Source organism: Quercus robur, chromosome 10 (assembly GCF_932294415.1).
Source record: "Quercus robur chromosome 10, dhQueRobu3.1, whole genome shotgun sequence".
Lineage (NCBI taxonomy): Eukaryota > Viridiplantae > Streptophyta > Magnoliopsida > Fagales > Fagaceae > Quercus > Quercus robur.
Window position 1 is genome coordinate 32,078,677 of NC_065543.1, and position 12,703 is coordinate 32,091,379.

General features: G+C 33.8%; 2 protein-coding genes across 3 annotated transcripts; both read left to right on the forward strand.

The window, feature by feature from the left end:
- The first annotated feature begins 3,568 nt into the window (after window positions 1-3,568).
- On the forward strand, window positions 3,569-6,991 carry LOC126701680 (uncharacterized). Its single transcript, XM_050399986.1, has 2 exons — window positions 3,569-3,836; window positions 5,838-6,991. The coding sequence occupies exons 1-2, from the start codon at window positions 3,675-3,677 to the stop codon at window positions 6,414-6,416; spliced, it is 741 nt and encodes a 246-aa protein (XP_050255943.1). The 5' UTR covers window positions 3,569-3,674; the 3' UTR covers window positions 6,417-6,991.
- Window positions 6,611-12,031, forward strand: LOC126701679 (uncharacterized). 2 transcript variants are annotated; one of them, XM_050399985.1, is made up of 5 exons: window positions 6,625-6,751; window positions 7,552-7,635; window positions 8,097-8,356; window positions 9,966-10,522; window positions 11,496-12,031. In XM_050399985.1, the coding sequence occupies exons 3-5, from the start codon at window positions 8,195-8,197 to the stop codon at window positions 11,566-11,568; spliced, it is 792 nt and encodes a 263-aa protein (XP_050255942.1). In that variant the 5' UTR covers window positions 6,625-6,751; window positions 7,552-7,635; window positions 8,097-8,194; the 3' UTR covers window positions 11,569-12,031. The 2 variants fall into 2 exon arrangements, with proteins under 2 accessions (XP_050255941.1, XP_050255942.1); XM_050399984.1 differs by lacking the exon at window positions 7,552-7,635 and having other exon boundaries at window positions 6,611-6,751.
- The last annotated feature ends 672 nt before the right edge of the window (window positions 12,032-12,703 follow it).

Here is a 12,703-nt window from a genome sequence, read left to right on the forward strand (position 1 = left end):
TTCTTTTTTTAAAAAATGACCTTTTACATTTCCTTGGGAATTTTTTAAAATTTTTAAATTAAAATTTTTTTTTTACCACTAACCTAACCACTTCATACATTAAAAAAAAAAAAAAAAAATTAAGACTCATTACTACTTCCGTTAAGATATTATGGATGTCTTAATTGATTAAGACCAAACTAGAGAAGTGCCTTTCATATTTCCTCGAGAATTCAGAAGGGGGAAAAAAACCCTTTGACATACCACTAATGTAATTACATCTATAACTATTTAAGTCATCCATGATATCTATTTATTATTGATAACCATACAAATTACAACTAGCAAGGGAACATACAAAGTAATAAAGAATAAATGAAGGAAGAAAAAAAGAAATGAAATCAAACGTCAATTAATAACTGTTATTTGGAAAATAAAAAAGTTGTCAAGAGGAGTAAGAAATAAAATAGAGATGACTATACAAAGGACATTGAAAACTTTATAGTGCAATAAAATCAACCATTACATTCACTTAATTAAATCAATAATCAACAATTAAATATAATAATATAAATGTTAAACTTAAAACTAATCAAATTCGAACTAGGGAAATTATATTTCCTATCATTACTAAAAATGAGATGTTCTTTAGTAATTTCGAAATTATATTAGAAATAAAGTTGGAAATTATGTATGTATATATATAGAATTGGATTCAAGTTACACCTGTTGTAATTCTAAGTAATGTTACACCACTCATTATTTTTTAGTAGGATGCCAATTTTGACAAATCCACCGTTGAATTACGTTATTTTCATATATTCTCCATACTTGCAGAATTTCAAGGTAATGGAATATTAATAGTCATGTCATCAATCAATTGTTGAAATCCAAGTGTTTGTAGTTTAAAATAATACATAAAAAATGTGTTTATAGATGAAATGGTAAATAACATCAGATTAGCATGAAAATTGGCTGCATGTTAAAAACATATAGAACATGTAATCCAAGGTAATATTTCCAAAATATGAATTCAATAACAAGTTATTGGGTGGTATAATATTGTTTAGAGTTACACTAGGTGTAACTTGAACCCAACCCAAATATATATATATATATATATATATATAGATATTGATAATCGTAATATTCATATACCATGACTTAAAGAAATCTAATGACCAGTTCTACCTCTTATCTAATGTCTATGTTATGCAAATCATCAACTAGTAAATATATGATAATGGTAAGAAATGTTATAGACAAGTTTATGAAAAATATGATAAAACTATTAAAAAAAAGCTATTTATAAAGTTTAAGGACTAAAATAGTATTTTAACCAAAAAATTATCACGTGCAACACGCGGGTCTACAATTAGTAGTAAATAACATCCGATTTGAACGAAATTTGATATGCATGTTAAGAACATGAGAAATATGAAATGCAGAGGTTAAATTTTCAAAATTCACACCTGAAAAAGAGATATAGAGAAATTTAAAAAGTTTTTCTCCAAACTAGTTTGGAGATTAATTTTGTTCTAATTTTTTCCCTTTTGCATACATGAAGTTGTTCATAGCTTGGCCCGTGAGTTATAAAGATTATATGTTAACTTAATGGGCTGACTATGGACATTGGGCTTCTAGCATTAATGTATAATCTGCTAGAATAAGAGGTTGCAACAAAACATTGGCCCATAGATCCATATATGCCATACCCCAGTTCAAACCCACCATCATTAACCTCCCTATCTCACCATATATCACCAAACATCCATCCTCATATCCAAACCCCATACGATTGCAAAGTATTAAAACTCACATTTAAGGGCCAAAATGGCCCATTAGCATGTTTTTTTGAACTATTTAGCAACAGAGCACTGTTTCGGAACTATATAGCAATATACCACTTTTTCTGGTACTCGAGCTTGGTGAGCTCGAGTACCATGTTTTTTTAATCCACTGTCGTCCCATATTCAAGGAGCCCTATAGTGGCGTTTTTAAGCCCTATAGTGACGTTTTCGGGCCCTATAGCGGCTTTTTTAAGCCCCCATACCAGGTTAAGGGGCCCTATAGTGACGTTTTTCGGGCCCTATAGCGGCGTTTTCCTGCAAAATTTTTTTATAAGCCCCCATAACAGGTTCAAGGGGCCCTATAGTGGCGTTTTTAAGCCCTATAGTGACGTTTTACTGCAAAATTTTTTTACGACTCCCCATAACAGGTTTAAGGGGCCCTATAGTGGCGTTTTTAAGCCCTATAGTGACGTTTTCGAGCCCTATAGCGGCGTTTTTTTTTTTGAGAAGATGTTTGACCAGTAAAAAACATGGTACTCGAGCTCACCAAGCTCGAGTACCAGAAAAAGTGGTATATTGCTATATAGTTTCGAAACAGTGCTCTGTTGCTAAATAGTTCAAAAAAACATGCTAATGGGCCATTTTGGCCCACATTTAAGGGTCACTAAATAGTCCACAATCCATGACTTGACTGGCCAATAGCCCAGCGTATTGGCCCAACTTGTTGCCCATTCCTTTAACTTGGAATTCATAACAAAATTATTTTGTTTTGTTTTTTTTTTTTTTTTTGGGTGGGGGGGGGGGGGGGAGGGGGATTAAACTCAAGACATGATGGAGTAATTCTTTAAGAGCACACTTGTAACCACTAAGATATTTAAAATGATAGTGTTAAATTTAGTTTACTAAATATATATTTTTCTAATAGCATAGCAACTTTGAATACCGTTGGACTTTTTATTATTATTATTATTAAAACATAAAAAAGAAAAAGAAAAAACCACTTAAAGCCTTAATTTAAAAAAAAAAAAAAGGAGGCAAAGTGTGAACAAAACTAAACCACAAGTAATATGCATTTATTCCTCAAATTTATTTATCCCAATTAAAAACCATCTAAAGCACTATTTTAAAATTGGACCAGACCAGTTGGTCCGACCAGTTCAACCAAGAACCGAATACTGGTTTGGCTATTAAAACCAAGAACCGGAGGCAAATCTGCTTTTGCTCTCAGTCTGGTTTTTAAAACCATGATATAAAGAAATTCAAATATATTGAAGTTAAATATAAAGATGATATTGTTCACCATATATTATAGAATTTATTTATTGTATAATATGATTATATATTAAAAAGTTTAATATCTTTATGTGGTTAAAATAAAACATTTTGTCACACATTTCACCACTATTTACTTAGGTTTTAGCTAGTGATTGACTTAATATTCATGGAGTACCATTGCTAGATCCATTTGTAAGTGACGTAATTCAATCACAATTGTCTATTCCAAAAAATAATCGGAGATAGATTTGTCTTGTTGTTTTTTTACTGTTCCAATTCATTCACCGAAATTCCCAATATGCAAAGGGACTATTATTAAAATTATGAAATACAATATTTTTCACAAAACAGTTTTAAGTGGCAATATTATTGAAATCAAAGAATAGAGCTAGGGTCACAACATTTACACAATAAAACTTATGTGGTTAATTGTTAGGGGTGGATTCGACCAAGTGCAAGTTTTGTTGTGAAATTATTATGCAAGTGTATTCTAAAATCAGGTGCTATATAAGATGGTATGCAAATGATTACGTCGGAGAGAGACGCTCTTGTCCACTTGTCATTTGTTTTCGCTCTTTAACACCAAACTTTACCTCTCTGCAATTTGCAATCTGACAGAGAGAGAGAGGTATGGAAGAGGAGCAATTGGACTATGTGCTGGTACCATTGGGTCTATTGGTGTTTGGATTATACAACGTTTGGCTTTTGTTCACTGTCCTCCGCTCTCCCAGACGAACCGTCATTGGTATCAATGCTGAAACTCGCCACCAATGGGTCTTCTCCATGATGAGTGTTAAGTCCCTCCTCTCTCTCTTTCTCTCTCTTTGTGTATGTACTTTACAAGCTCTAACTAGCTATGTATATATATATATATGTATCTGAATTCACACCACGTAAAACATCTGTATTTTGGGAATATTATTGTGGTTTGTGGCTTTGCTTTTAAAGGTTTATAATCGTTTGCTTTTGGTAACCATTTTTGTATAGCACTCATAGTAATTACTATTCAACATGATGATGGTACCCCAAAAAAAAAAAAGGTTTAATAGAGCTACTTGATAGATCGTGACCTTATGGCATTACCCATGTATGTGACCATTTTTTAGTCATAGGAAGGAAGACCCATTTACGGTTTAGCATATGTGACCCTTTATAGGTGGCTTTGAAAGCTTAGGAATTATTCTTAAATTGGTTCTTGTGAGATGTGAGACTGAGATCCATTAGAAGAAATTGATGAATATGTCCTGCTAGTAGATGATATTGGACCCCTAGACTAGGTACAAAGGAAGAAGCAACCTTTGGAATTATTCTTGATGATATTGTTCTATTAAGACTTGTAATCAGTATAGAAGGAATGGTAATAAATAGTACATTTTTGGCTTATGACATTCCCATAAGGTCATATGCTCAATAGTGACTTCCTAATGAGGATTTCTGTAGCCCTCCCAAGTGTCAAAGGGGAGTGTGCCTATTAATCTCATATGCTGGTGATGGAAGTTAGAAGCAATTGTTGCAGATAATGAAGAAACATGAACTGAACTGTAGTGTCTTTGGCAATTGAAATTCTCATGTAGAAGCATAAGCAAAATCGTTGACATGGGTGAAAGTTCATGCTTGCTGGAGGCTGGAGTAGGAGCCAGTAGGAATTCTGAAGGAGAAAAGAAACAAATTAATGCAAGCTTCTTATGGCCAATCCTTAAAGTCTATCCTTTCAATAGGAGATTTTAGGGGAGACTTTAAGGGAATTCAACTGAACTAGATGAAAGTTTCTAGTATCTTTACTGGCTGAGTTTATGTCTTCTCTTAGCTTAGTTTCCTGATTACCCTCTTTTTGTTGTGCTGTGTGCTCTTTTTCTTTCTTGTTGTTCATCATCATGAACATCTTGTACTTTTCTCTTAGTTTTTATCATTAATATTAATTTTCTGATTACCTATAAAAAAAAAAAGTATCTTTACTGGCTAAAGTTGATTGGAAAACATAACGAAAAAGGAAAAGCAAAATTTTAGATACTAATTGTTGCTGGTAGAAAAAGATGCCATCTTAAATGCAGTTCTGTAAATCCAATTTCTATTCTTTTCTTTTTCCTTTTTGCCCTATGTATTTCAAAAGATATTAGAACAGACAATTTGAGATGCAATAGCCTTCCAAAGCTAGGCTGATTGGGATTAGTTTCCTTATGATTCTCTGATATGCTTTGCAAATTTGGAGGGTATATATATGGAGGCTAAGAACTCATCTAACTTATTATGTCTTCAAAAATTTATTGATTCTTAATATTCATGGCAGCTGATGCTGACTTATAATGCCTTGGATCTAATTGAGATAATGCTTGAGAAGACAAAGAAAATACAGGAGTTTATGCTGAATTTTTAAATAGACTGATAGTTTGATGATTATTGAATAAAGAAACTAATGATATGCATTTTCAGTCACATGTAAACATTAGGAATTAAATGTAAAAATTATGTTCAGAGAGCATTGGATCTGTCTTTGACTGTATTTATATGAGTAACCTACAGTGATGGTGATGATAAACATGTTACTTCAAATTGGCTAGAGGTATAATAATTATGACTGCAGATCTGTTCTTGGACGAATAATTTACAATGAGATTTATTGTCCTCCCATAAAGTATTTCTCAATTTCAATTTAGGGATTAGATATGTATTCCAATTCTCTGAAAGCCTGATTCTAATTCATGGTGGTCAGTATATAATTTCTGTAAGAATTGCTGTTAGCATTTACCATTGGTCCTGTAGTTTTGAGAATTGACTCCAATGCAATTTTTTCAGGACCCCTTGAAGAATGGTGTTTTGTCAGTTCAAACAATTCGCAACAATATAATGGCATCTACACTGTTGGCAACAACAGCAATTACTCTCAGTTCACTAATCAGTGTTTTTGTGAGTAGCACATCAAAGTCTGGTGACACATCCTCGCAATTGTTTTATGGCAACAAGACTTCCATTCTATCTTCAATCAAGTACTTTTCTATCTTGATTTGCTTCCTTGTTGCCTTCCTTTGCAATGTGCAGTCTATTAGATATTATGCCCATGTTAGCTTCCTGGTCACTGTGCCTACATGGAAAGACAATAATCCGTCTATTGAATATGTTGCAAGAAACTTGAATCGAGGAAGCTTCTTTTGGTCCCTGGGACTGCGAGCATTCTATATGTCATTCCCTCTCTTCCTATGGATTTTTGGGCCCATTCCCATGTTTACTTGTTGTTGCATAATGACATTTATTCTCTATTTCTTGGACACCACTACCAGTTTTACACGGCATCTTCACAATAACTCAAGCAAACAGAATACTGATGATGTGGAATCAGCTGGTCAATCATCGTTAACTGCTGTTGAAACTACATAATTCTGTTAAAAGTGGTCAAATATATATTTGTTAAACTTGAATAGAACAATGCCATGTATGTGTATAGAATTAAGTGCCATCCTTACTACATTGGCAGGCATAGTAGCATATGTTTTTCAGTCAATTCAAATAGCCCTGCTTGCCAGAATGGTTTCTTTGAAGGGATCTTTGTTTTTTTTGCTCAGATTGAATTGAAGGAATCATGTTATTTCATAAAGAAAATATCCAGTTTGATGACTTCCGCAGTTCCGCCTTAACTGTCCATCAGCCCAGTTATCTGATTGTTGGGCTGCATATGTTCCAAAGAACAATCACTGATCTCATTAAACTTGGAGGTGAGAACTGCAACTATTTTCATAGTCATCTATGTAATCATTGCCCAAGCATGGATCAAACCTACAGTGCGTTTGGTTTGTGTCAGTCAATATGCCCAAGTGGTGCAATTCAATGTTTTATTGGAAAAGAAGCACTTCTGCACTTATTAAATAATTAAAAATGTATGGAAATGATTCTGATTTGAATTGTTTGAAAAGCACCTTTTATTTTGGATAGGTTGAAATGAAGCATTTGTTAAATTATTAAATGTATTGAAATGATTATGATTTGAGTACACTTTCAAGTCTCAATCAAAATGTCACAAGAAAAACTGGAAAACTCTTACTAGTAATGAATGTTGAGGTCTAAAAAGAACCTTATATGACCTGGTATCAGTTACAACATCAATCAAAGTTTCATGTTCTGTTGAGGGGTGCACGTCGTACCATTCCTCCGTACAACTATTACAGCACGAGTAGTAACGTTAAGCCAGCATTAGCATTACACAAAATATTTTGGCTCATGGTCGCTTCTTTCTTCTTGTGCACATTGTACCCAATCTAAACCATTCATACGCACATTAATTTGTACTAACTGACGATATGCATAATGCATGTTAGACATGCGCCTATGCTCTGTCCTGACAAAGAGCAAGACACAATAAATGCCTCTTCCAATGGAATAAAAAATGCTCTCTGTCTCTCTCTCTCTCTCTCTCTCTCTGGAAGAAGAAGAATACTATAGCTTACCTTTAATTAATTAATGGGCCTCTCACCCATTCTTTTTTATTCCTATAATTAATTAACTTAAAACATCACAGCAATCAGTCAGCAACGAAACAGTCCAATGCACCTTGATCATGCTCTATAAGAATAAAGATATGGCTTAGGAAGAGGACGAAGAGGTGAGACCAAACTCTTTCAATCAATTCCATTATAATAATCTTCTCCAAAAAAAATTCCATTATAATAATTGCTATATTGATTAGAAAAATGGGAACTTACAGATATATAAAATGATAGCAACTTACATTTATCTCTTAGAGAAAATCTTGAGACATAATTTTGTTGAAGTGATTGAAGTGATTGACGTGTGAATTGTAAAAGGGAAAACAAAAGTGGTGAGACAACGAGAAAATAAGTGATGGTTAATGTTTATTGCTTACAGTCGATCACTTTAATAATTAGTGTTGACAAATGTTGTGCATAGAAACTGTTTTTTGTTTTTTTTATTTTTTTTATTAATATTTGGAGCTAGTTGCGACTTGGATAGGCAATGGCTTTGTGATATGTGGCTTAATAAAAAAGGTCGTGAGTCAGCGCTTTTGTTTTTACTCTTATACTGAGTTGTTGTTGCCTTGTGTAGAGAGATGTGATGTGAGGGAGGGAGAGCAAAAGTGGTATGCTAACGTGAGACTGTGAGGAGGAGGAGGTAGTGTGCTAAAAGATCGAGAGGGGAAGGCAATGGAGGAAAAGTTCCTAAACTTAGTGCTGGTATTCTCGGGTCTGTTTGTGATGGGAATTTACCATGTCTGGCTTCTCTTCACTATACTGTGCAATCCCAGACGAACTGTCATTGGCTTCAATGCCGAGTGTCGCCAAGCATGGGTCTTCTCTATGATGAGTGTTAGTCTCTCTCTCTCTCTCTCTCTCTTGTGATTGTGTGTGTGCCCATATATAATTTATAGTAGTGGCCATGAGACTGATTCACATGGAAGAAAGGAATTATCTATTTTACATGTTTTAAGATCTTTGAAAAGTAGTGGTAGGATTTTATGGCACCTGTAGAAATTGACTGAAATGATCATACAACAGGTACAATAGGTCCTACTCGTACAAACATAACTGAATGAAATTCCAAAGGGTTGTTGCAAAAAGCAATATGCTTGTTTTTATTGTGATCTTCGGCATTGCCCATGTATCATTACCATGAAGGCTATTTGTTTTGTGAGTAAGAAAGAGAGAGAAAAAAGAAGGCCATGTATTTCCATCACATCAAATTTTAAAGATATGTAATAAAAGGTCATTTGAGAGAAGAACTATTTACGGTTTAGCATGGGATTGTGGCTTTTTACTAGCTAGGCTTCTGGAAAGTGGGCAATTGAGAATTTATAACAGATCTATGTATTGTTTCGGAGTGAGTTTGACTTAGAAGTAAGAGTGCACATGGAAACTTAATGTTATTGTGGACATGGTTTCAGTGAGACTAGAAACAAATTTTAAAAAAAGATCAATTGTGTCCGGACCAAGCAACGTGAGTGAATTTTCTGCAATTTATGTTTTTTTCTTGTTTTTTTTGTTTTTGTTTTTGTTTTTTGTTGTGATCGTTTAAATTCATAGTAGTAGTTTTAAGTAACCTTAGGAAATCCTTGAGGATTCAATTAGGGAGAATCCGCCTATGAAGCTGGTTCCTCTTTTTCACCTGGTAGCCTTAAACCACAGAGTGATCTAGCATTCTTTTGCAGGTGGCGTTGCAATCTTCGACTGTAGTAGTACGGATAAAATCCAATAAATTTCTTGGGTGAAATTATAGATAATTGAATTTTATAAATCAATCATAGAATTCATGTTTGAGCTAAAATTGCTTGTAGCTTTTGTATATTTTTTTGATCCTAACATCTGATCTTTAAAACAACTAATCGTTTGTGATACTGATTTTATTTTGTCCACATACACCACATTGCATAAATGATTTGTTAAGTTAAACATATGTATATGTCTTATAGGAGATTTTTTCTTTTTCTTTTTTGGAACTGAATGATGGAATACTTGAGTGAACTCTTATATATGATATCCTTGATTGGGATTGTTAGCTGTATAACCAGGAAAATGTATAATATTTTTAGGATTATGAAGCCAGGCCTTGTTTCAAGCTTTAACTTAAGGGTGTTGTCATGAGTTTTTTCTTGGCAAGTTTTCTGATATTCATGATTAACTCTATGCTGCTAGTGTTATGTATTTATTGAAATAATTTTTTTGTGGAAATTCACTGGTTAATTTTCGGTTGGCAATTTTAGATTTGATTATGGTCTGTCTTTGATTGTTTCTTGGAAGTTCATATTTCAAAGGGCATTTCTGTTATGGATGGATGGTATATATAGCTTAGTATAGGTATAAAAAATGCTGTCTAGTATCTACACAATGGTCCAAATAATATTTTTTAAGAACTGCTGTAGTGATGTTAGCATCTAGTCAATGAACAATGTCTGAGAACTACTCACTGCATAATTTTCAGGATCCCATGAAAAATGGTGTTTTGGCAGTCCAAACAATTCGCAACAACATTATGGCATCTACACTTTTGGCAACTGTAGCAATCACTCTCTGTTCACTGATTAGTGTCGTTGTGAGCACCAACACCACAGTGATGAGTTCCAGTGCAGGATCAAAATCAGTTTACAGCAGTGAGACTACTATCTCTTCAGTCAAGTACTTCTCTATCTTGCTATGCTTCCTTGTTGCGTTTCTTTGCAATGTGCAGTCTGTTAGATACTTTGCCCATACTAGCTTCATGGTTACAGCACCTGCATTGAAAGATAAAAAAGAATCTATTAAGTATGTTGCAAGAAACTTGAATCGAGGAAGCTTCTTTTGGTCCCTTGGGTTGCGAGCATATTATGTGTCATTCCCTCTCTTTCTCTGGATCTTTGGGCCCATACCCATGTTTGTGTGTTCCTGCATGATGTCATCTACTCTCTATTTCTTGGACACAACTCATTGTTTTACACAGCAGCTTCAAAAATTCATAGAGGACATGAATGCCAATGATGCGGAATCAGTTCATCGATCATTGTAAGTACTGTTGAATGAAAATAGTACTATATTTGGTTGTTAAGACTAAATATTTAAAGGAACTCTTTGCAGGAACATAGCTATTGTTATTTTTTTTTGGGTTTTCAATAGAAACCTTTGTGTGTTCATGTTGTTTTCTTTCTTACTTTTGTCACATAAAATTTGTTGTTTAAGACCATTGAGGAATTCCTATTGGCTAGTGCATGTTACTGCTACAGGGGAGCACAGAAGATGCCACTAGGCTAAGAAGCCATTGGCTATTAGTATGATTTGTACGGTTAATTATTTGGAAGTATTATCCTTGGGCTAAATGGTGAAGGTGAAAGAAATAATACATTTTTTTCAAGATGAAGAAATCCATATAAAAATTCCAACTAAAAAGATGGTTGAAAATTGTGGTAGGCATTGATAAAATATATGGCTTGGTTTGCATTTTAAAGTACTACTCTTGCTTCTGTGTGGAAATATTCTGGTGATAATGAATTCTTAGAGCAAGAAACAGTGAATTGTAGATTTGGTGACTTTTGTTATAATTTGTTTATGTTTTAAGATGACTGGATTTGAAGTCTTGTATGTTTCACTTATCTAATGTTGTATTTTACTGCAAAAAGAAGCTTAATTCAGAGGAGAGTTGTATAGAAGATCTGCACTAATATGCACTACCTATGAAGGTTTTTTTGTGTTAATGTTGGAATTGAAAAGCTGTCAGTGAAAAATTTTGGGAGGTTGAAATAATAGTGTATTACAATGAACTTGGAAACTATTATGAGCCATTCCTTTTTATAGAAGCGCAAGCTTGGAAACTTGTACAGTAAATGTTTTAGAATATAATATATTGGAATCTTCAAGTTTCTGTTGGAATTGCTGCTACTTGCCAAATCTTGACTTACTCATTAGCCTCTCTGAGGCTACCTTGACCGTCTTTCTATAATTCAATTCATAGTGGATTCTCTGATGTGACCTTCATTCTTAGGGGAAATGCGGGGCTTGAGGACTTCCATCTTTGCTCTCCTCTACTTACAGGTGAAGGCGACAACCAAGTATAATTCTAATGTTGCTTGAAGATTCACTGGATCTTGTCGAGAAAAGTACCAGAAATATTGCTGCTACACACTAAGCTGGGGTGAAACTGCAAGTTTTTCACTTTCATATCCGCAACCATTGCTTTGATGTGGAGAACTCTAGGAATGCTTTGGGTATTATGACAGGAAGAGAATGCTATCTTGCTGGTTTGTTCATATCAGTGTGAGATTGATTCATTCCTCACAAATCTTACATCTTTTGCCTTCTAAAGTTCTGTTCAAAAACCTCGTTTGTGAAGCTATCATACTGGAAATATGGTTCAGTAGCACCCAAATGAGACAACTGCAATGATTTTCCTTTTTTAGATTGCAGATAAAACTGATGTTGTTGTGAGTTGTATAAGCATCGTACTTTCTCCTTTCGTTGAATAAAAGTTTATTCATCCAAAAATGCAAAACTAAACCTCAGTCACTTAATTAGTTTCAATTAGTGGGTGCATCCGTTGAAATAGAATTTTTTATCGGTAACACATATCCAGTGGGTTTTAAACCACGACCTCATTCTTTACTCACACTTGTGAGAGGAGGAAATGCCATTTCAGAAATAGAATTATGAAATTATACTTAAGCTTTTATATCCTTTCTTTTCTTACCTTTCCATCAAGAGGATAAATTATTTCTTAAGATTTTATAGTTGATATGTTTTTCTTAATTTAAAATTGGAGCGTACATTTCCTTTCATAATCCCAATCTCATTGCTGGCACTCTTTGGCCCTTCAAAGTATATACATAGATTGAAGTTCATATATTATTTCTAAATCAAAATGTTGCAATTAATTTTTAAGTATGACGTCCAAAATTTGACAGTGAAAATCTACTTTTGTTGCTTCCTGTTTAAGCTTGTTTAAACAAAGTCTGAAACTAGTACGCTTTAATCAACATTAGTCGTGAAAAAAAGAAAAAAAGAAATCTTGTTCAAATGCTTTGGGATTGAACTACAACAGAAGCGTCAAGTAATGGCGAATATGACTTCTCTGACTGAGTGATGAAAAATGAATATGAGTTTGGGATGGACTTTGTCCAAGGGTACAATAATGCTATACACTGCTGAATTTGGTAATGTTATGGCATACAGCATATTGCAGGCAATTGGTTATGT